This window comes from Oncorhynchus keta, chromosome 15, assembly GCF_023373465.1.
Source record: "Oncorhynchus keta strain PuntledgeMale-10-30-2019 chromosome 15, Oket_V2, whole genome shotgun sequence".
NCBI classification, from domain to species: domain Eukaryota; kingdom Metazoa; phylum Chordata; class Actinopteri; order Salmoniformes; family Salmonidae; genus Oncorhynchus; species Oncorhynchus keta.
Window position 1 is genome coordinate 11,311,620 of NC_068435.1, and position 24,936 is coordinate 11,336,555.

The 24,936-nt window shown below is 43.3% G+C and overlaps 1 protein-coding gene across 3 annotated transcripts in view; it reads right to left on the reverse strand.

The window, feature by feature from the left end:
• LOC118395084 (RNA-binding Raly-like protein) overlaps window positions 1-21,250 on the reverse strand; it is a 51,156-nt gene extending 29,906 nt beyond the window's left edge. For all 3 annotated transcript variants that reach the window (XM_052463379.1, XM_052463377.1, XM_052463378.1), the window contains exon 1: window positions 20,875-21,250. In XM_052463379.1, coding sequence (XP_052319339.1) covers window positions 20,875-21,130 — 256 coding nt within the window. In that variant the 5' untranslated portion in view covers window positions 21,131-21,250. The remainder of the gene's footprint in view (window positions 1-20,874) is intronic.
• Between the last annotated feature and the right edge of the window lie 3,686 nt (window positions 21,251-24,936).

Here is a 24,936-nt window from a genome sequence, read left to right on the forward strand (position 1 = left end):
CCCATTAATACCTGCTAAGGCAGCAGCTACTCTTCTTGGGGTTTATTATGGATCCACATTAATATCTGCTAAGTCAGCAGCTACTCTTCCTGGGGTTTATTATGGATCCCCATTAATACCTGCTAAGGCGGCAGCTACTCTTCCTGGGGTTTATTACGGATCTCCATTAGTTCCTGCCAAGGCAGCAGCTACTCTTCCTGGGGTTTATTATGGATCCCCATTAATACCTGCTAAGTCAGCAGCTACTCTTCCTGGGGTTTATTATGGATCCCCATTAATACCTGCTAAGTCAGCAGCTACTCTTCCTGGGGTTTATTATGGATCCCCATTAATTCCTGCCAAGGCAGCAGCTACTCTTCCTGGGGTTTATTATGGATCCCCATTAATACCTGCTAAGGCAGCAGCTACTCTTCCTGGGGTTTATTATGGATCCCCATTAATACCTGCTAAGTCAGCAGCTACTCTTCCTGGGGTTTATTATGGATCCCCATTAATACCTGCTAAGGCAGCAGCTACTCTTCCTGGGGTTTATTATGGATCCCCATTAATACCTGCTAAGGCAGCAGCTACTCTTCCTGGGGTTTATTATGGATCCCCATTAATACCTGCTAAGGCAGCAGCTACTCTTCCTGGGGTTTATTATGGATCCCCATTAATACCTGCTAAGGCAGCAGCTACTCTTCCTGGGGTTTATTATGGATCCCCATTAATACCTGCTAAGTCAGCAGCTACTCTTCCTGGGGTTTATTATGGATCCCCATTAATACCTGCTAAGGCAGCAGCTACTCTTCCTGGGGTTTATTATGGATCCCCATTAATACCTGCTAAGGCAGCAGCTACTCTTCCTGGGGTTTATTATGGATCCCCATTAATACCTGCTAAGGCAGCAGCTACTCTTCCTGGGGTTTATTATGGATCCCCATTAATACCTGCTAAGGCAGCAGCTACTCTTCCTGGGGTTTATTATGGATCCCCATTATTCCTGCTAAGGCAGCAGTTACTCTTCCTGGGGTTTATTATGGATCCCCATTAATACCTGCTAAGGCAGCAGCTACTCTTCCTGGGGTTTATTATGGATCCCCATTAATACCTGCTAAGGCAGCAGCTACTCTTCCTGGGGTTTATTATGGATCCCCATTAATACCTGCTAAGGCAGCAGCTACTCTTCCTGGGGTTTATTATGGATCCCCATTAATACCTGCTAAGGCAGCAGCTACTCTTCCTGGGGTTTATTACGGATCTCCATTAGTTCCTGCCAAGGCAGCAGCTACTCTTCCTGGGGTTTATTATGGATCCCCATTAATACCTGCTAAGTCAGCAGCTACTCTTCCTGGGGTTTATTATGGATCCCCATTAATTCCTGCTAAGGCAGCAGCTACTCTTCCTGGGGTTTATTATGGATCCCCATTAATACCTGCTAAGTCAGCAGCTACTCTTCCTGGGGTTTATTGTGGATCCCCATTAATACCTGCTAAGTCAGCAGCTACTCTTCCTGGGGTTTATTATGGATCCCCATTAATACCTGCTAAGGCAGCAGCTACTCTTCCTGGGGTTTATTATGGATCCCCATTAATACCTGCTAAGTCAGCAGCTACTCTTCCTGGGGTTTATTACGGATCCCCATTAATTCCTGCTAAGGCAGCAGCTACTCTTCCTGGGGTTTATTATGGATCCCCATTAATACCTGCTAAGGCAGCAGCTACTCTTCCTGGGGTTTATTATGGATCCCCATTAATATCTGCTAAGTCAGCAGCTACTCTTCCTGGGGTTTATTATGGATCCCCATTAATACCTGCTAAGGCAGCAGCTACTCTTCCTGGGGTTTATTACGGATCCCCATTAGTTCCTGCCAAGGCAGCAGCTACTCTTCCTGGGGTTTATTATGGATCCCCATTAATACCTGCTAAGTCAGCAGCTACTCTTCCTGGGGTTTATTATGGATCCCCATTAATACCTGCTAAGGCAGCAGCTACTCTTCCTGGGGTTTATTATGGATCCCCATTAATTCCTGCCAAGGCAGCAGCTACTCTTCCTGGGGTTTATTATGGATCCCCATTAATACCTGCTAAGGCAGCAGCTACTCTTCCTGGGGTTTATTATGGATCCCCATTAATACCTGCTAAGTCAGCAGCTACTCTTCCTGGGGTTTATTATGGATCCCCATTAATACCTGCTAAGGCAGCAGCTACTCTTCCTGGGGTTTATTATGGATCCCCATTAATACCTGCTAAGGCAGCAGCTACTCTTCCTGGGGTTTATTATGGATCCCCATTAATTCCTGCTAAGGCAGCAGCTACTCTTCCTGGGGTTTATTATGGATCCCCATTAATACCTGCTAAGGCAGCAGCTACTCTTCCTGGGGTTTATTATGGATCCCCATTAATACCTGCTAAGGCAGCAGCTACTCTTCCTGGGGTTTATTATGGATCCCCATTAATACCTGCTAAGGCGGCAGCTACTCTTCCTGGGGTTTATTACGGATCTCCATTAGTTCCTGCCAAGGCAGCAGCTACTCTTCCTGGGGTTTATTATGGATCCCCATTAATACCTGCTAAGTCAGCAGCTACTCTTCCTGGGGTTTATTATGGATCCCCATTAATACCTGCTAAGTCAGCAGCTACTCTTCCTGGGGTTTATTATGGATCCCCATTCATTCCTGCCAAGGCAGCAGCTACTCTTCCTGGGGTTTATTATGGATCCCCATTAATACCTGCTAAGGCAGCAGCTACTCTTCCTGGGGTTTATTATGGATCCCCATTAATACCTGCTAAGTCAGCAGCTACTCTTCCTGGGGTTTATTATGGATCCCCATTAATACCTGCTAAGGCAGCAGCTACTCTTCCTGGGGTTTATTATGGATCCCCATTAATACCTGCTAAGGCAGCAGCTACTCTTCCTGGGGTTTATTATGGATCCCCATTAATACCTGCTAAGGCAGCAGCTACTCTTCCTGGGGTTTATTATGGATCCTTATTAATACCTGCTAAGGCAGCAGCTACTCTTCCTGGGGTTTATTATGGATCCCCATTAATACCTGCTAAGTCAGCAGCTACTCTTCCTGGGGTTTATTGTGGATCCCCATTAATACCTGCTAAGTCAGCAGCTACTCTTCCTGGGGTTTATTGTGGATCCCCATTAATACCTGCTAAGGCAGCAGCTACTCTTCCTGGGGTTTATTATGGATCCCCATTAATACCTGCTAAGGCAGCAGCTACTCTTCCTGGGGTTTATTATGGATCCCCATTAATACCTGCTAAGGCAGCAGCTACTCTTCCTGGGGTTTATTATGGATCCCCATTCATTCCTGCTAAGGCAGCAGCTACTCTTCCTGGGGTTTATTATGGATCCCCATTAATACCTGCTAAGGCAGCAGCTACTCTTCCTGGGGTTTATTATGGATCCCCATTAATACCTGCTAAGGCAGCAGCTACTCTTCCTGGGGTTTATTATGGATCCCCATTAATACCTGCTAAGGCAGCAGCTACTCTTCCTGGGGTTTATTATGGATCCCCATTAATACCTGCTAAGGCAGCAGCTACTCTTCCTGGGGTTTATTATGGATCCCCATTAGTTCCTGCTAAGGCAGCAGCTACTCTTCCTGGGGTTTATTATGGATCCCCATTAATACCTGCTAAGTCAGCAGCTACTCTTCCTGGGGTTTATTATGGATCCCCATTAATTCCTGCCAAGGCAGCAGCTACTCTTCCTGGGGTTTATTATGGATCCCCATTAATACCTGCTAAGTCAGCAGCTACTCTTCCTGGGGTTTATTGTGGATCCCCATTAATACCTGCTAAGTCAGCAGCTACTCTTCCTGGGGTTTATTATGGATCCCCATTAATACCTGCTAAGGCAGCAGCTACTCTTCCTGGGGTTTATTATGGATCCCCATTAATACCTGCTAAGGCAGCAGCTACTCTTCCTGGGGTTTATTATGGATCCCCATTAATACCTGCTAAGGCAGCAGCTACTCTTCCTGGGGTTTATTATGGATCCCCATTAATACCTGCTAAGGCAGCAGCTACTCTTCCTGGGGTTTATTATGGATCCCCATTAATACCTGCTAAGTCAGCAGCTACTCTTCCTGGGGTTTATTGTGGATCCCCATTAATACCTGCTAAGTCAGCAGCTACTCTTCCTGGGGTTTATTGTGGATCCCCATTAATACCTGCTAAGGCAGCAGCTACTCTTCCTGGGGTTTATTATGGATCCCCATTAATACCTGCTAAGGCAGCAGCTACTCTTCCTGGGGTTTATTATGGATCCCCATTAATACCTGCTAAGGCAGCAGCTACTCTTCCTGGGGTTTATTATGGATCCCCATTCATTCCTGCTAAGGCAGCAGCTACTCTTCCTGGGGTTTATTATGGATCCCCATTAATACCTGCTAAGGCAGCAGCTACTCTTCCTGGGGTTTATTATGGATCCCCATTAATACCTGCTAAGGCAGCAGCTACTCTTCCTGGGGTTTATTATGGATCCCCATTAATACCTGCTAAGGCAGCAGATACTCTTCCTGGGGTTTATTATGGATCCCCATGAATACCTGCTAAGGCAGCAGCTACTCTTCCTGGGGTTTATTATGGATCCCCATTAATACCTGCTAAGGCAGCAGCTACTCTTCCTGGGGTTTATTATGGATCCCCATTAATTCCTGCTAAGGCAGCAGCTACTCTTCCTGGGGTTTATTATGGATCCCCATTAATACCTGCTAAGTCAGCAGCTACTCTTCCTGGGGTTTATTATGGATCCCCATTAATATCTGCTAAGGCAGCAGCTACTCTTCCTGGGGTTTATTATGGATCCCCATTAATACCTGCTAAGGCAGCAGCTACTCTTCCTGGGGTTTATTATGGATCCCCATTCATTCCTGCTAAGGCAGCAGCTACTCTTCCTGGGGTTTATTATGGATCCCCATTCATTCCTGCTAAGGCAGCAGCTACTCTTCCTGGGGTTCCCGGCAAAATGAAGGCAGTTATTACAATTCATTCATAACACATTTCACAACACACCTGGGGGCCCAGTGGGCCAGGCTTCTCCCTAGCCCTAGCACACTTGATTCAATTGTCCAACTCATTACCAAACTTGTGACAGGAGTCGAGTGAGCGGGGGTGGGAATGTGTGGCCCCCTTCGGGTCCTGGGGCCAGGACTGGGAAATGATGTCATGGGCCAGATGGTGTCTGAGCCGCTTGTGGAGAATGGCTATTTTAATTGTTTTTTCTTTCAGTATAGGTAGTTATGTCAGTGGCTACAGTGTGCAGATAGGATTCCATTGTTATTATAACACCTACTTTATTCATTTTATTTTCTCTTTTGTGTATTGGTGTGGGGGGATAAAGAACTGTGGATGTTGCATTGATGTCAACGTCTCCATGTTCTCAAATTTGAAAACGAACAAATAAAGTATATATTCTATACAGTGTGTGTGTATATATATAAACTCAGCAAAAAAAGAAACACCCTCTCTCACTGTGAACTGCATTTATTTTAAGAAAACTTTGTATTTGTATGAACATAACAAGATTCAACAACTGAGACATAAACTGAACAAGTTCCACAGACATGTGACTAACAGAAATGGAATAATGTGCCAGTCAGTATCTGGTGTGGCCACCAGCTGCATTAAGTACTCCAGTGCTTCTCCTCATGGACTGCACCAGATTTGCCAGTTATTGCTGTGAGATGTTACCCCACTCTTCCATCAAGACACCTGCATGTTCCCAGACATTTCTGGGGGGGAATGGCCCTCACCCTCACCCTCCAATCCAACAGGTCCCAGACATGCTCAATGGGATTGCGATTCAGGCTCTTCGCTGGCCATGCCAGAACACTGACATTCCTGTCTTGCAGGAAATCAGCCATACTGCTCATTCTGTGCGTTGTGGCATTGTCATGCTGGAGGGTCATATCAGGATGAGCCTGCAGGAAGGGTACCACATGAGGGAGGAGGATGTCTTCCCTGTAACGCACAGCATTGAGATTGCCTGCAATGACAACAAGCTCAGTGCAATGATGCTGTGACACACCGCGCAAGATCATGATGGACCCTCCATCTCCAAATCGATCCCGCTCCAGAGTACAGGCCTCGGTGTAACGCTCATTCCTTCAATGATAAACTCGAATCCGACTATCACCCCTGGTGAGACAAAACTGCGACTTGTCAGTGAAGAGCACTTTTTGCCAGTCCTGTCTGGTCCAGTGACGGTGGGTTTGTGCTCATAGGCGTTTTGTTGCCAGGTGAGGACCTGCCTTACAACAGGCCTACAAGCCCTCTCAGCCTATTGCGGACAGTCTGAGCACTGATGGAGGGTTTTGTGCATTCCTGGTGTAACTCGGGCAGTTGTTTCCATCCTGTACCTGTCCCGCAGGTGTGATGTTCAGATGTATCGATTCTGTGCAGGTGTTGTTACACGCGGTCTGCCACTGCGAGGACGATCAGCTGTCCGTCCTGTCTCCCTTTAGCGTTGTCTGTACGGACATTGCAATTTATTGCCACATCTGCAGTCCTCATGCCTGCTTGCAGCATGCCTAAGGCACGTTGATGAGGGACCCTGAGCATCTTTCTTTTGGCGTTTTTCAGAGTCAGTAGAAAGGCCTCTTTAGTGTCCTAAGTTTTAATAACTGTGACCTTAATTGCCTACCGTCTGAAAGATGTTAGTGTCTTAATGACAGTTCAACAGGTGCATGTTCATTCATTCAAATCAAACATTTTTGGTCACATACGTCACCTCTAGTGACTCCCCATCCCGCATGCGGGAGCGTAATCATCGTCAGACACTAATTAGCATAACGCAACAGACATAAATATCCATAGAAAATATTCCAATTCATGAAAATCACAAATGAAATAAAATGAGACACAGCTTAGCCTTTTGTTAATCACCCTGTCATCTCAGATTTTCAAAATATGCTTTACAGCCAAAGCTAGACAAGCATTTGTGTAAGTTTATCGATAGCCTAGCATAGCATTTTGTCCAGCTAGCAGCAGGCAGCCTTGTCACGAAAATCAGAAAAGCAATCAAATTAAATCGTTTACCTTTGATGAACTTCGGATGTTTTCACTCACTTTCTCCACAAAAGGGCTTTATTAAAGACAGAAATGTGCAGACCAGCTGGCTGGAGTGTTTACGGACATATTCAATCTATCTATCCTAGTCTGCTGTCCCCACTTACTTCAAGATATCCACCATTGTTCCTGTACCCAAGAAAGCAAAGATAGCTGAACTAAATGACTATCGCACCGTAACACTTCTGTCATCATGAAGTGCTTTGAGAGGCTAGTCAAGGATCATATCACCTCTGCCTTACCTCACACCCTAGACCCACTTCAATTTGCTTGCTTACCGCCCCAATAGATCCACATACGATGCAATCGCACTGCACACTGCCCTATCCCATCTGGACAAGAGGAATACCTACATCAGAATGCTGTTCATTGACTATAGCTCAGCCTTCAACACCATAGTACTCTCTAAGCTCATCATTAAGCTCGGGCCCTGGGTCTGTACCCAACAAAATGAAGGAGCTGATCGTGGACTTCAGGAAACAGCAGGAGGGAGCACGCTCTTATCCACATCGACGGGGGCCGCAGTAGAGAAGGTGGAAAGCGTCAAGTTCCTTTACGTACACATCACTGACGATCTGAAATGATCCACACGGACAGTGTGGTCCACACAAGAAGGCGCAACAGTGTCTCTTCAACCTCAGGAGGCAGAAGAAATATTCGGTTTGGTCCCTAAGACCCCCAGGAACTTTTACAGATGCACAATTGAGAGCATCCTGTCGGGCTGTATCACCACGGCAACTGCACCTTCCCACAATGGCAGGGCTCTCCAGAGGGGGGTACAGTCTGACCAACGCATCACAGGGGGCAAATGATCTGGAGTCGGTAGATATCTTTATCTGGATCAAAATACCCTCAGTTCCTGTTAGCTCCCCCAGTATGATTGAGTGTGTATATTATTTGCATATGCCACTTAAAGTCATTGTGATGGAAATGGAGCCCTGGCTGGTGAAATTAACCTGAGTGAATGAATAGAAAGGCTGAGCTCCGTCTCTCATATGGCTATTAAATTCACTCAAGCATTCAAGCCTCTCCTCACCTGCTGGCCAAATCCACAGCAGTATCATGATCACGAACATAAACACACAGACACACACAAACACGCACACACACCTTTTGTAATCTGGGAAAATGTCATTCTCTGCATCTGCTATTTATTCTGCAGCTTTGCTCTTTTTTTAAACCCTTTCCTACTTCTACAAGTGTGTGTGTGTGTGTGTGTGTGTGTGTGTGTGTGTGTGTGTGTGTGTGTGTGTGTGTGTGTGTGTGTGTGTGTGTGTGTGTGTGTGTGTGTGTGTGTGTGTGTGTGTTTGAGGAGAAGACAGATGTGAGAGGTGGAAGAAAGTAGGATAGTGTAGAAAACCCCTCTCTCTGGCCCTGGGATTTAGAGACAGAACCTCTCTCTGGCCCTGGGAGATAGAGACAGAACCTCTCTCTGGCCCTGGGAGATAGAGACAGAACCTCTCTCTGGCCCTGGGAGTTAGAGACAGAACCTCTCTCTGGCCCTGGGAGTTAGAGACAGAACCTCTCTCTGGCCCTGGGAGATAGAGACAGAACCTCTCTCTGGCCCTGGGAGATAGAGACAGAACCTCTCTCTGGCCCTGGGAGATAGAGATAAACTTTAGGACTCAGCAGAGGCTACCATCCCCCGGTTTCACACCTCTGTCCTTGGCTACTCCATCGCTAGGGGGTCAGCCAATCACATGCTGTACCTGGTGGGGATCTCAAACCCCCCAAATCAGTCTGTTCTTTTGTTGGACATAGAGGTCCAGAGAGACCAAAGGTCAGAAGAACTCTGCACCACCTCAACACAATTCACCACTGGACCCTTCCTACAAGGACAAGCCTCTTGCCCTGGACTTCCTAACCGTGTGTCACTGACCATAATCCACTGTCACTACCACGGGTCTCCTCTTCCTGTTTGGTGTGAGGTAATAAAGTGTGGACTGTAAATCTATCTCCTACTGGTCATTTCTGTCCTCTAACCGGGACAGATGTACCTACAATCTAAACCAGCACCTCTTTCAGAGGCCACCACATGATGGCGCTCTGTTTCAAGTAGATTACATTAATGCAGCATCTTTCAAATGATTTGCGGGATGTAAAGGCTCCACACGCCATCATAGTTAACAGTTGGAAAGTTGCGTCTCTCTCATTCATATCACTGTTCACTGTTTACTCCCGCTTTAACAGGGTCTCATTCCCTTTATGAATGAATAGATTACATTTAAATGTTTATGTCAAATCACCATTTGGCAACCCATCCCATCCCGTATGGGATTATTTCACACATAAACAAACATTACAGTGATTCACAGCGATAATTCAATGATAATTGAGGGAGTTGAGACATACAGTTAACAGCAATTACAAAGCATAACTTCTTCCATTTTTTTAACCAATAGATATCCATATTTGGCACGTGTTTTCTTTTGCTCTGTGTTTGATTCGTGAGCTTAAACTTGGTGGACAGGCTTTTGTTAAACATGGAACAAAGTAGGCCCCTATAGACTAATGAATATGCAATTTGACAACATCAAAACAATGTTTTTGTTGCATATTTCAGTCTGGAACCTGCCTAGGTTTAGGGAGGGGGGGGAGTGTAACCTAATCTACATGGCACACTACAGCTGCGCACTTCACAAAAAAAAACTAAAATAGACGAGATGCATTTATTATTCCTAACTGCAGCGCGTGATTGGGAACTCATATTTCCCTACTCTAATCAACCAGTCCATTTAGAATTTGTTTTAAAGCTGTCGTGATTTGGTAAAGAATGTATCTCGTCTACAGTTTTGTTGGAGGGAGAGGTGGAGGGAAAACAGGATGTAGGGAACAGACCTTGGTCTTAGTATTTTGTGTTTTCTTTATTTATTTGGTCAGGCCAGGGTGTGACATGGGTTTATTGTGTGGTGTGTTTTTGTATTGGGGTTTTAGTAGGTATTAGGATTGTGGCTGAGTAGGGTTGTCTAGGAAAGTCTATGGTTGCCTGAGGTGGTTCTTAATCAGAGGCAGGTGATTATCGTTGTCTCTGATTGGGAACCATATTTAGGCAGCCATATTCTTTGAGTGTTTTGTGGGTGATTGTTCCTGTCGCTGTGTTAGTTATCACCAGATAGGCTGTATAGGTTTTCACATTCTGTTTTTTGTATTGTTTGTGGTCTTTTCTAATTAAAGATGTATCGAACTAACCACGCTGCATTTTGGTCCGACTCTCTTTCGACGGAAGAAAACCGTAACAGAAGAACTGTGATCACCTGGCTACCTTTTTTATTTTTTGTTGTTGTGAGTCGCTAATACACAACAATGGAAGGGATGCGAGCTAACATAAATGAACGGTTGACTAAGGGACTTAATTTCACCTGCCCAAAGCAGATTCCAGATGCCGCCCTACTGTTTGACTGCCACCGGTCGGCCATACCACGCAGTAGGATTTGAAGTGGAATTTTATGAAATGTTATTTTCTTTTTAAACCACAAATAAATGTCTGTTTAATTTGTAAAGATTTGTTTTTCTTTGTCACATCCCTGCATTAAACCACATACTTCTATGCTCTTTCTCTCTCTCTGTCTAGAATACATCTTCACCATATGACTTATTGATTAACTCCCTGCTTCCGTCATGAAAAATGAGAAAGCCAGTCTAGTCCTCTTTTCTTATTAAATATGAACTAGAGTCCAGAAGGTCGCAGCTGATATTCTATCCTGCTTAACACTATGGCTTCAGATAGATGGTATGTTAGTGCGAGGGTGCAGTGTGACTGAAAGGTTAAAGATGGAATCCACAGTAGGGGGAAACAGCGCCACTGGCCGCCCCACCACTGCTGTTATTGCCGAGCTGAGGAGAGTCCTGCAGCATGGTAAAACAACAATCTGTACATATTGGTTATTGTTTTAGTTGCTGAGCTGAGGAGCGTCCTGCAGCATGGTAAAACAACAATCTGTACATATTGGTTATTGTTTTATCGTGCAGCGTGGTAAAACAACAATCTGTACATATTGGTTATTGTTTTATCATGCAGCGTGGTAAAACAACAATCTGTACATATTGGTTATTGTTTTATCATGCAGCGTGGTAAAACAACAATCTGTACATATTGGTTATTGGTTTAGTTGCTGAGCTGAGGAGCGTCCTGCAGCATGGTAAAACAACAATCTGTACATATTGGTTATTGTTTTAGTTGCAGAGCTGAGGAGCGTCCTGCAGCATGGTAAAACAACAATCTGTACATATTGGTTATTGTTTTATCATGCTGAGGAGCGTCCTGCAGCATGGTAAAACAACAATCTGTACATATTGGTTATTGTTTTATCATGCAGCGTGGTAAAACAACAATCTGTACATTTGTGTTTTTTTTATGTAGCGTGGTAAAACAACAATCTGTACATATTGGTTATTGTTTTATCATGCAGCGTGGTAAAACAACAATCTGTACATATTGGTTATTGTTTTAGTTGCTGAGCTGAGGGCTGTCTGCAGCATGGTAAAACAACAATCTGTACATATTGTTTATTGTTTTAGTTGCTGAGCTGAGGAACGTCCTGCAGCATGGTAAAACAACAATCTGTACATATTGGTTATTGTTTTAGTTGCAGAGCTGAGGAGTCCTGCAGCATGGTAAAACAACAATCTGTACATATTGTTATGTTTTAGTTGCAGAGCTGAGGAGAGTCCTGCAGCATGGTAAAACAACAATCTGTACATATTGGTTATTGTTTTTCGTAGCGTTTGTGTTTAACAACAATCTGTACATATTGGTTATTGTTTTAAATAAAGCATGGTAAAACAACAATCTGTACATATTGGTTATTGTTTTATCGTTCACCGTATGAAAAACAATCTGTAACATATTGGTTATTGTTTTATCATGCAGCATGGTAAAACAACAATCTGTACATATTGGTTATTGTTTTAGTTTTGAGGAGCGTCATGCAGCATGGTAAAACAACAATCTGTACATATTGATTATTGTTTTAGTTGCAGAGCTGAGGAGAGTCCTGCAGCATGGTAAAACAACAATCTGTACATATTGGTTATTGTTTTAGTTGCAGAGCTGAGGAGCGTCCTGCAGCATGGTAAAACAACAATGTATATTGCACATCATGACTGTAAAACAACAATCTGTACATATTGGTTATTGTTTTATCGTGCAGCGTGGTAAAACAACAATCATACATATTGGTTATTGTTTTATCATGCAGCATGGTAAAACAACAATCTGTACATATTGGTTATTGTTTTAGTTGCTGAGCCGAGGAGCGTCCTGCAGCATGGTAAAACAACAATCTGTACATATTGGTTATTTTTTAGTAGAGCTGAGGAGAGTCAGCATGGTAGAACAACAATCTGTACATATTGGTTATTGGTTTAGTTGCAGAGCTGTTCTGGTAAAACAACAATTGTACATATTGTATTGGATCAGGAAGCAGATAAAACAACAATCTGTACATATTGGTTATTGTTTTATCGGGCAGCTGGTAAAACAACAATCTGTACATATTGTTAGTTTTATCATGCAGCTGGTAAAACAACAATCTGTACATATTGGTTATTGTTTTAGTTGCAAAGCTGAGGAGCGTCCTGCAGCATGGTAAAACAACAATCTGTACATATTGGTTATTGTTTTACAGAGGAGCATCAAGCATGGTAAAACAACAATGTGTACATATTGGTTATTGTTTTAGTTGCAGAGCTGAGGAGCTTGGTAAAACAACCATATGTAAATTGGTTATTGTTTTAGTTGCAGAGCTGAGGAGAGTCACACTAATGGTAAAACAACAATCTGTACATATTGGGGTTTTATCAGAGTTGGTAAAACATTACATATTGGTTATTGTTTTATCAGGCCACGGAAAACAACAATCTGTACATATTGGTTATTGTTTTATCATGCAGCATGGTAAAACAACAATCTGTGTCATATTGGTAATTGTTTTAGTTGCTGAGCAGATGAGGAGCGTCCTGCAGCATGAAAACAGGATTGGGATGTACATATTGGTTATTGTTTTAGGGGAGAGCTGAGGAGAGTCCTGTGCATGGTATAAAACAATCTGTACATATTGGTTATTGGTTTAGTTGCAGAGCTGAGGAGTCCTGCAGCATGGTAAAACAACAATCTGTACATATTGGTTATTGTTTTAGTTGCTGAGCTGAGGAGCGTCCTGCAGCATGGTAAAACAACAATCTGTACATATTGGTTATTGTTTTATCGTGCAGCGTGGTAAAACAACAATCTGTACATATTGGTTATTGTTTTATCATGCAGCGTGGTAAAACAACAATCTGTACATATTGGTTATTGTTTTAGTTGCTGAGCTGAGGAGCGTCCTGCAGCATGGTAAAACAACAATCTGTACATATTGGTTATTGTTTTAGTTGCAGAGCTGAGGAGCGTCCTGCAGCATGGTAAAACAACAATCTGTACATATTGGTTATTGTTTTAGTTGCTGAGCTGAGGAGCGTCCTGCAGCATGGTAAAACAACAATCTGTACATATTGGTTATTGTTTTAGTTGCAGAGCTGAGGAGCGTCCTGCAGCATGGTAAAACAACAATCTGTACATATTGGTTATTGTTTTAGTTGCAGAGCTGAGGAGCGTCCTGCAGCATGGTAAAAACTCTGTACATTTGTTATTGTTTGCAGAGCTGAGGAGCGTTTTAATGGTAAAACAGACAATTTACATATTGGTTAGGATTCCAGTTAAAAAACAATCTGTACATATTGCCATATTGTTTTATCATTCAGCATGATAAAACAACAATCTGTACATATTGGTTATTGTTTTATCATGTGCTCTAAAACAACAATCTGTACATATTGGTTATTGTTTTAGTTGCTGAGCTGAGGAGCGTCCTGCAGCATGGTAAAACAACAATCTGTACATATTGGTTATTGTTTTAGTTGCTGAGCTGAGGAGAGTCCTGCAGCATGGTAAAACAACAATCTGTACATATTGGTTATTGGTTTAATTGCAGAGCTGAGGAGAGTCCTGCAGCATGGTAAAACAACAATCTGTACATATTGGTTATTGTTTTAGTTGCTGAGCTGAGGAGCGTCCTGCAGCATGGTAAAACAACAATCTGTACATATTGGTTATTGTTTTAGTTGCAGAGCTGAGGAGCGTCCTGCAGCATGGTAAAACAACAATCTGTACATATTGGGCTCTTCTATCACAAGTGCGATGATGTCAGAGGGGAAAACTCTGTGTTTGTTGTTTGCAGTAGCTTCTTTATTGTTTTAATCTCACAAACAGACCGTTTCACCATGAAGGATTCCAGTTATAAAGTTCAGTGATGAGCCATAGTGCTCTCCTCATTCAGAGATGAGCCATAGTGCTCTCCTCATTCAGAGATGAGCCATAGTGCTCTCCTCATTCAGAGATGGGCCATAGTGCTCTCCTCATTCAGAGATGAGCCATAGTGCTCTCCTCATTCAGAGATGGGCCATAGTGCTCTCCTCATTCAGAGATGGGCCATAGTGCTCTCCTCATTCAGAGATGGGCCATAGTGCTCTCCTCATTCAGAGATGAGCCATAGTGCTCTCCTCATTCAGAGATGGGCCATAGTGCTCTCCTCATTCAGAGATGGGCCATAGTGCTCTCCTCATTCAGAGATGGGCCATAGTGCTCTCCTCATTCAGAGATGGGCCATAGTGCTCTCCTCAATCAGAGATGGGCCATAGTGCTCTCCTCAATCAGAGATGGGCCATAGTGCTCTCCTCATTCAGAGATGGGCCATAGTGCTCTCCTCATTCAGAGATGAGACATAGTGCTCTCCTCATTCAGAGATGAGACATAGTGCTCTCCTCATTCAGAGATGGGCCATAGTGCTCTCCTCATTCAGAGATGGGCCATAGTGCTCTCCTCATTCAGAGATGAGACATAGTGCTCTCCTCATTCAGAGATGGGCCATAGTGCTCTCCTCATTCAGAGATGGGCCATAGTTAGTGCTCTCCTCATTCAGAGATGAGACATAGTGCTCTCCTCATTCAGAGATGAGACATAGTGCTCTCCTCATTCAGAGATGAGCCATAGTGCTCTCCTCATTCAGAGGTGTATTAAATACACAATCTGGGATATTTCCTGTTGTTATATTCAAATGATATACTGTACCATATGTAAAAGAGTGGTTGCATACATTTCCCCAGCTCCATACCTCAGCTAACCAAACAATGCAGGGGTCAGGCTGTTGAAATGACATATTGTGCTTTTAAATGACTCCAGGGCTAATAGCTCTAATGGCCCTTTATGATAAATGTGTTCATTTGTATAACATTTTAATTCGTATCACATTCATAATTAGCTGTGGTGGCACGTTGACATTCTTGAAATGCAAATGTTTCAGATCCATATGATTCAGTGGCAACCCGTCATTCAGGGCAGGTCGGGCAGAGCCTGTTTTGAGCCCCACCTGTTAATTAAAAAAAAAAATATATATATGTATTTTTTTATATATGTGTATATATATATATATATATATACACACACACACACAGTACCAGTAAAAAGTTTGGACACACCTACTCAGTCAAGAGTTTTTCTTTCATTTGACTATTTTCTACATTGTACGTATAATAATAGTGAAGACATCAAAACTATGAAATAACACACATGGAATCATGTCGTAAGCAAAAAGGTATTAAACAATTCTAAATATATTTTATATTTGAGATTATTCAAAGTAGCCTTGATGACATAAGGTGAATGCACCAATTTGTAAGTCGCTCTGGATAAGAGCGTCTGCTAAATGACTTAAATGTAAATGTAATGACATCTTTGCACACTCTTGGCATTCTCTCAACCAGTTTCACCTGGAATGCTTTTCCAACAGTCTTGAAGGAGTTCCCACATATGCTGAGCAGTTGCTTTTCCTTCACTCTGGTTGAGGTTGGGGGATTGTGGAGGCCAGGTCATCTGATGCAGCATTTCATTACTCGCCTTCTTGGTCAAATTGCCCTTACACAGCCTGGAGGTGTGTTGTGTCATTGTCCTGTTAAAAAAACAAATGATAGTCCAACTAAGCGCAAACCAGATGGGATGGCGTATTGCTGCAGAATGCTGTGGTAGCCATGCTGGTTAAGTGTCCCTTGAATTCTAAAGAAATCACAGACAGTGTCAACAGCAAAGCACATCCACACCTCCTCCTCCATGCTTCACGGGGGGAACCACACATGCAGAGATCATCCATCTCACAAAGACACGGCTGTTGGAACCAAAAAATCTCAAACTCGTCAGACCAAAGGACAGATTTCCACCGGTCTAATGTCCATTGCTCATGTTTCTTGGCCCAAGCAAGTCTCTTCTTATTATTGGTGTCCTTTAGTAGTGGTTTCTATGCAGCAATTCGACCATGAAGGCCTGATTCACGCAGTCTCCTCTGAACAGTTGATGTAAGACTGGTAACTCTAATGAACATATCCTCTGCAGCAGAGGTAACTCTGGGTCCTCCTTTCCTGTGGCGGTCCTTTGACAAGGCTCACCAATTGAAATGCATTCCAGGTGACTACCTCATGAAGCTGGTTGAGAGAATGCCAAGAGTGTGCAAAGCTGTCAAGGCAAAGGGTGGCTACTTTGAAGAATATAAAATATATTTTGATTTGTTTAAGACTTTTTTAGTTACTACATGATTCCGTATGTGTTATTTCATGGTTTTGATGTCTTCACTATTATTCTACAATGTAGAAAATAGTAAAATAAAGAAAAACCCTTGTTGAAGCACCTTTGGCAGTGATTACAGCCTTGAGTCTTCTTGGCTATGACGCTCAAAGCTCGGTACACCTGTATTTGGGGAGTTACTCCCATTCTTCTCTGCAGATCCTTTGAAGCTCTGTCAGGTTGGATGGGGAGCGTTGCTGCACAGTTATTTTCAGGTTTCTGCACAGATGTTTTATCGGGTTCAAGTCCAGGTTCTGAATGGGCCACTCAAAGACAATCAGAGATTTGTCCCGAAGCCACTCCTGCGTTGTCTTGGCTTTATGCTTAGGATCGTTGTCCTGTTGGAAGGTGAACCTTCGCCCCAGTCTGAGGTCCTGAGCGCTCTGGAGCAGGTTTTCATCAAGGATCTCTCTGTACTTTGCTCTGTTCATATTTCCCTCGATCCTGACTAGTCTCCAGTCCCTGCAACTCCTTTTACTGAGGAGTGGCTTCCGTCTGGTCACTCTACCATAAAGACCAGATTGGTAGAGTACTGCAGAGATGGTTGTCCTTCTGGAAAGCTCCCAAATCTCCACAGAGAAACTCTAGAGCTCTTTCAGAGTGACCACTAGGCTCTTGGTCACCTCCCTGATCAAGGCCCTTCTGCCCTGAATGCTCAGTTTGGCTGGGCGGCCAGCTCTAGGAAGTCTTGGTGGTTCCAAACTTCTTCCATTTAAGAACGATGGAGGCCACTGTATTCTTGGGGACCTTCAAAGCTGCAGAATTTTTTTTGATAACCTTCCCCAGATCTGTACCTCGACACAATCCTGTCTTGGAGATCTACGGACAATTCCTTCGACCTGACATGTATATAAGGTCAAATGTGGGACCTTATATACTGTAGACAGGTGTGTGCCTTTCTAAATAATGGCAAATCAATTTACCACAGATGGACTCTAATCAAGTTGTAGAAACATCTCAAGGATTATCAATGAAAACAAGATGCACCTGAGCTCAATTTCGAGTCTCATAGCAAAGGTTCTGAATACCTTTTGGTTGTTAGGCAGCCAGCCGAAAACGGAGCGTAGGGGTTGGTAATGTTCTCTAGTTGGGCCGTGATTGGCTCAGTGTTCTGTCACTTGTGGGGACACTACGTCACCACAAAATCTATGGGGAGAGAACATTCAAGCTCCTTGGGTGCTGCCATAGATTTACATTAGAAGTGCCCATCCAAGAAGGCTCAAGTTCATTGACCAGAGCTATAATGACGTCAAATCAAGTTCTACCCGTAGTTTTGATTGGACTGATCATGTCAACATCATACTTTCAACATTTTTGCTAGAAAGTTAGACAAGCAGTCATCATTATGAAACAGGTCGACAATCTACTGGCAAATCCTTGTCATATGAAAATAAATGTTTGATTAAAAAGTATCGGTGCTCATCAACCATTGGACATAAACATTACACAACAAGTTGGAAATTGCAAATTCAACAATGAGTGGAATCAGTGGCTATCTGCAAGCCTTGCAAAGCAATCACTAGCCTGCTATTCAGTGGAGTGCGTGTGTGGTCCAAGTGTAGGTTTAAGGGTCTTATTTCCAAGCTGAAAAGGATAAACATTCACATGTCATGGGCCAGAAAAGGTTGAAGACATTGGCCATGCTGTCAATCAAGCATGACTTTTGCCGTGTTCAAAACAACTGGAAACTGGAAAATCGCAGAAAAAACAAGCTCCGACTGGGGAAATACGTTTTGAACGGTCACCCAACACGGAATTCGAAGTCGGAAACTGGGGCCTCTTCCTAGAGCTCTGACCTGAAGAAAACTGACGTCATGATTCAACCTTGTTTTTTTCAGAGTTCTCAGTTGTCTTGAAAGCACCATAAATCCAGATAATGCCCGACTTTGTTGACAAAGTTTCATGGCAAAATTTGTCCACAAGAAGGACGCTGCTCCACCTTCCTGTTCAAGTGAGTACAGCACAACAAGGTGAGTCCAAAAATGTATTGTATGCTGCTGCATAAATTATGTAATATTAGGGAGATATGTATATTATAGTTAATAAAGTAATACTAAGTGTATGTTGAGGAGTAAGCTGTTAGTAGCCCATGTGCCTCACCCTAATAATTTGGTAACTTAGCCTACTGTTCTGACTTGGTGGTGTAGCCTATAGCCTGTTTTAGAGAAATGTAATAATTTAATATTGTAAGAGCTTTCATTGTCTGCCTATATGCCTCCTTTATTTATCCTACGGTTCTGACTTGGTGTACAGGGTGAATACTATAATAATGGACCATGTTCTGAATCCCGTCACTGAACAATTCAAATGTGCTGAACAAATGTGACTTGTTTCAGGAAACTAGGCTTATGTTGCGGGTTACTACTTCACAGGAGAGCCGTTTGAATGTAAACGTTTTTGTTTTTATCAAAATGCATTTTTTTTGTCAGAAAGGACTTCTGAAACATGTGCACTTTCATGTGCCTTAGAAACCTGTTTGCCATTTGTAAATACGAATACAATTGTTAAATTACAAGCCTAGTTGGTTTAGCCACAGAAAAAGCTAGCAACCTTCCCGCTATTATTGGCTGAGATAATGAGTGGGCTGGACATGCCGAGATATGAGTTCGGATTGGTCTGCTATATAGCATGCTTCTGTCTATTTGAGCTGGTCAGTATGTGTCGGCAATCCTGTGTTAACGCGGCTGTTTTTTAAATGCATTGCGTAGTAAAACTGCATATGTGTTGCTCTCCACTTTCTGGAGGACCGAGTTTTGAAATCAGTGGAATTAGAGTATGATAGCTAAGGAGATGTAGAAAACACCTGTCCCCTGATTTATATGTTCAAACTAAGGGCAACCATGGCATCTGTGACAGGGAGATGCATCCATCTATGATGTATACGGGTAAGATAGTCTAGCTAGCTACATTTTCAGATATTACACATTTCTAATTTTGACAAAGTGAATTCATTTCAAGTTAAAGTATATTGTTTATCTAGCTAATGTTAGCTGGCTGGCTCACTAGCTAACGTTACTAGTATGATCTTATTATTTGTATCTCAGAGCCATTTGCATTGCTAGCTAACATTGAACCTGATTGGTTAGCTACCTATCTGGTAATTTACTCCAATTTCAGAGCACTGTGTGCCAGAGTGCTGATGGGATGAACGCTCAACACCTTGAATATGGCTGGTGTCAGTAAACGTCAGCAAAAAAACATAATTAAATTGTTGCAGCAGCACAGTTACTGTGTGTAAACAAAGAAGAGCTCTCCAGTTGGTACCAAAACATTCAAAGGTTATTTTCTCAAAATTGAGGTTACAAGTTGATGAATTTTCAAAGCAGAATTACTTTCCCATTGTTCCTCAAATGCAGTGTATGATATACCATTTTGTAGCTCTGTATCTCTGCTTTTATGCAATGTAAAAAACACATTTTTTATACATAAATAGTCTCTGAGAGTTATATTGACGACGTCGGTCCTAGCTCGCTCATTAATGTCTTAATCAAAATTACGGATGGCCTTTTATCCGCTCCTCGTTCCCTTATGCCATAGTTTGTACATATCAATTGTCAGTAGAAAGCACAATTGTTTAAGCAAGTCACCCATGTTTTTTAAAAAAGGCACTAATTAAGGCAGAATGAACTGTTTCGCTGCCAGACAAGGCTCCGCTGAAAGCCAGGTTTAGCGGTGGGAAGGATTCCCTCCATGGTCCTGAAAAGAAAACTCTATTGTTAGGGCCTACATAAAGCTGTCCCAACAGTTTGTGGGCACCGTTTGTCACTGTTATAGTGCAATTAATATACTGTTTAGTGTTGTTGTGTTGGGGCTTTTCTGGCATGCATGTAAAAAAATAAATAAAAAAAAGTGGGGATTTTGCCCCACCAAGATTTACATGCTAAAATCACCACTCATACTGAATGCAATGTGCCTCTCTTGTACTCTGCATCAGTGGATCCACTCTGAAATAGCTTGTCCTTTGGAACTAATGATTCATTCAACAATTCTACAGGCCTCGACAGTGAGTGCAATACTAGAAACAGTAGAACAGCTGAAGAGAAGCACATTACAACCACTGATGTGCTATCAACAACAACTCAATAGTTATCTTCATACCACAATATAGACCTAACATATTCCTTGCCTGCCATCGACGAGCAAAAAAAAAGAAGTTACCCAAGGGCTGTCCAGCGATGACCCTGGCGTTCTCCCTTGCTACAGCCACTCGCGCGTTCCTCTCGCTGCCATACTGGACGAAGGCAAAGCCCTTGTGGACGGAGCAACCCACGATCCTGCCGTACTTGGCGAAGAGGGCCTCGATGTCGGCCTTGGTTACCGCCGCCGTGTTGAGGTTGCCGATGAAGACTCTGGAGTTGAGGGAGCGTGGATCATTCTTGTTGGTCACGTTGCTGGTGGGAGTCTTACCAGTCATCCTACTGTACCCTGACCGACTGACCCAGGAGGAGAGAAGAGATGTCAGAGTGTGTAGGGTGGGTGGTTGTGTAGGGGGGGAGTGTGTGTGTGTGAGAAAGAGAGAGTATTTCCAGTCATCCTATCACACCGTGCTGAAATGAGAGAAAAAAGATGTCAGGGTCAGATATTGCCAGGACCCCAGATACTGTCAGGGCCAGATACTGTCAAGTTAAAGTATTTCAAGTTTATTTGCCATTATGAATACATTGGAAATCTGAGATCACCCAAGCAAGCTCTCACAAACACAATACTTTCAAGTATTTGAGGGTGTTTTCACACTTGGTCCCTTTCAGACAATTTTTTGCAAACTCAGTGTGGTTCTCTTAATTTTTCTGCAGTGTGAACACTCCAAAGGAACTCAGACCCCTCAAAAGAGGAACCGACCCGAGACCATCTCCAGAGGTGGTCTGAGTTCGGTTCGCTTGAATTGCTGGTGGTCTGGTTCCCTTTTTTGGGGCAATGTGAACACAAAGCTCCCGAGGTGCGCTTGTCATTATTCCTGCACCACACACTAGACTACTGCAACACGGTTTCCCCTGACATAAACCCTCACACTAGACTACTGCAACACGGTTTCCCCTGACATAACCCCTCAGACAGAAGATGATGATGTGCAGGTTCGTGGGAAAAACATGTGTGCTGTTCTTGGATATTGATTAGCGATTGTCAAGGATGCAAAGAAATTCCAAAATTTGTGTGGAGTTTTGTACTGACACGATGTTCAGATTATTTGTTTGCCATAGGTGATCTATAGGCTGACAGCTTTATAGACTGTTTTTGGGGTCGGAATAGTGGTGAGAATGACGTATTTTGATAGAATCACAACTAGATTAATAAATCAAGGTCTTTGCTATCCGAGATCTTTGGGACCTCCCACCTCTGATGTTACCCCATTTGAAGTTTAAAATGGTTAATGTACGGGTTAAGGTTAAAGCTAGGGTAGGGGTTAGGATTTAGGGTAGGGACGTCCTAAGGCACCTGGATAGCATTTCCCACAAAATCAAGCCTAGCTCTTGAAGGGGTAGTATCCTACATTCAGTGTACAATTTTCAATTACAGCATTATTTAATCTGCAGTATTATTCTCTTACCAATAATATTTACATATAAATATTATCTTCTGGTTATAATTGTCCAATTAAAAATAAAATGAAATTAAAAAAATTCTTCCTTTTCAGTCTCATCGCTGCAACTCCCCAACATGCTCAGGAGGGGAAAGTCGAGTCATGCGTCCATAACACCCGCCAGCTTAACCCGGAAGCCAGCCGCACCAACTTTCCGTTCAACTGACAACCGAGGTCACCCTGAAGGCGCCCGGCCGCCACAAGGAGTTAGAGTGCGATGAGCCAAGTAACGCCCCTCCCGGCCAAACCCGGACGACACTGGGCCAATTGTGCTCCACCCTATGTATCACAACCGGCTGTGATACAGCCCGGGAACATACCAGGGTCTGTAGTGACACCTCTAGTACTATGATGCTGTGCCTTAGACCGCTGCACCACTCAGGAGGCCCATGCCTCATCTTATTTTAAATATATTTTTATTTAAGTTTTACAAAATGCACATCAATGTAAGTACAAAGATGTTACTATATCCCAACCAATCACCCTCCCTCCATACAACACATCCATCCAACCCCCCTAGTCCCTTCCCTACCTCTCCGCTCTACCTCAGTCCACCCATCTCGGTTTCCTCCCTCCCTAATACAAACATGTGCCTCTAGGTGGCACCATGGGGTATCTGGAGCATGTAACCAGAATGGCAATTTCTGAAAGTTGGCTGCCCAGTAATAGTATAAAAAATTGGGCAGTGCCAGCCCTCCACTAAACTTGTATCTCAGAAGTAAAGATCTACTGACTCTGGGTACCTTTCCTCCCCATATATATGTGGCAACAGGCAGCAAGGTAGCCTAGTGGTTAGAGTGTAGGACTAGTAAATGAAAGGTTGAAAGTTCAAATCCCCGAGCTGACAAGGTACAAATCTATTGTTCTGCCCCTGAACCCACTGTTCCTAGGTCATCATTGAAATTAAGAATTTGTTCTTAACTCACTTGCCTAGTTAATAAAAGGTAGAAACAGCCTGACGGGCTTAAGAATACTTTGGTGAAAACATAGATTGAAATAGATAAAGGAATTTGGGTTAACTGTTCATTTTTATAACATTATACGTGGTAGTACGTGATAGTGATAGTGGTAAGCTTACCCCATTTCGGAAAATCAGTTTTCATTTGCACAAGAAGGGGAGTAGAGTTTGCAGAAAAAAGAGCATGTAATGAACGAGTTACATTCACTCCGAGGTATATGAAACCACAGTGGCTAAGCTGAAAGGGCAGGTCTGTCTGCTGGAGCTGTAGCGCTGCTGGATCGATTGGGAAGCACTCACTTTTCTGGAGATTCATCTTGTAACCGGAGAAGGAGCCAAAGTTCTCCAGAATAGAAGGTAAACATTTTACAGGGTTATTTACATAGAGTAACAAATCATTTGCATATAATGAAGTCAAGTCCTTCTGTTCACCTGACTTAGAATTCCTCACAATCAAATGTCGACCGCATTATCTACCAACGGAATTCTCTTCAATTATAATCACAGCAGTATATATTCACCCCCAAGCAGACACATCGATGGCCCTGAATGAACTTTATTTGACTCTATGCAAACTGGAAACCACATATCCTGAGGCTGCATTCATTGTAGCTGGGGATTTTAACAAGGCTAATCTGAAAACAAGCCTCCCTAAATTGTATCAGCATATTGATTGCGCAACCAGGGCTGGTAAAACCCTAGATCATTGTTATTCTAACTTCCGCAACGCATATAAGGCCCTCCCCCGCCCTCCTTTCGGAAAAGCTGACCACGGCTCCATTTTGTTGCTCCCTGCCTATAGACAGAAACTAAAACAGGAAACACCCGCGCTCAGGTCTGTTCAACGCTTGTCTGACCAATTGGATTGGCGCAAAACTGAAAGCGTGAACCACTGCTTTCAATCAGGGCAAGGTGACCGGATACATGACCGAATACAAACAGTTTTGTTCAACGCTGGTCCGACCAATCTGAATCCACGCTTCAAGACTGCTTCGATCACATGGATTGGGATATGTTCCGCATTACGTCCAACAACAATATTGACGAATACGCTGATTCGGTGAGCGAGTTCATTAGAAAGTGCATTGACGATGTCATCATACCCATAGCATGTCATTCCCAAACCAGAAACCGTGGATTGATGGCAGCATTCGCATGAAACTGAAATCGCGAACGACTGCTTTTAACCAGGGCAAGGTGACCAGAAACATGACCGAATACAAACAGTGTAGCTATTCCCTCCGTAAGGCAATCAAACAATCTATGCGTCAGTATAGAGACAAAGTAGAGTCGCAATTCAACGGCTCAGACACAAGAGGTATGTGGCAGGGTCTACAGTCAATCACGGATTACAAAAAGAAAACCAGCCCCGTCGCATACTAGGATGTCCTGCACCCAGACAGACTGAATAACTTTTTTGCCCGCTTTGAGGACAATACAGTGCCACTGACACGGCCCGCTACCAAAACCTGTGGACTCTCCTTCACTGCAGCCGAGTAAAACATTTAAACGTGTTAACCCTCGCAAGGCTGCAGGCCCAGGCGGCATCCCCGGCCGCGTCCTCAGGGCATTCGCAGACCAGCTGGTCGGTGTGTTTACGGACATATTCAATCAATCCTTAGAGTGCCACCATTGTCCCTGGTCCCAAGAAAGCTAAGGTAACTGAGCTAAATGACTACCGCCC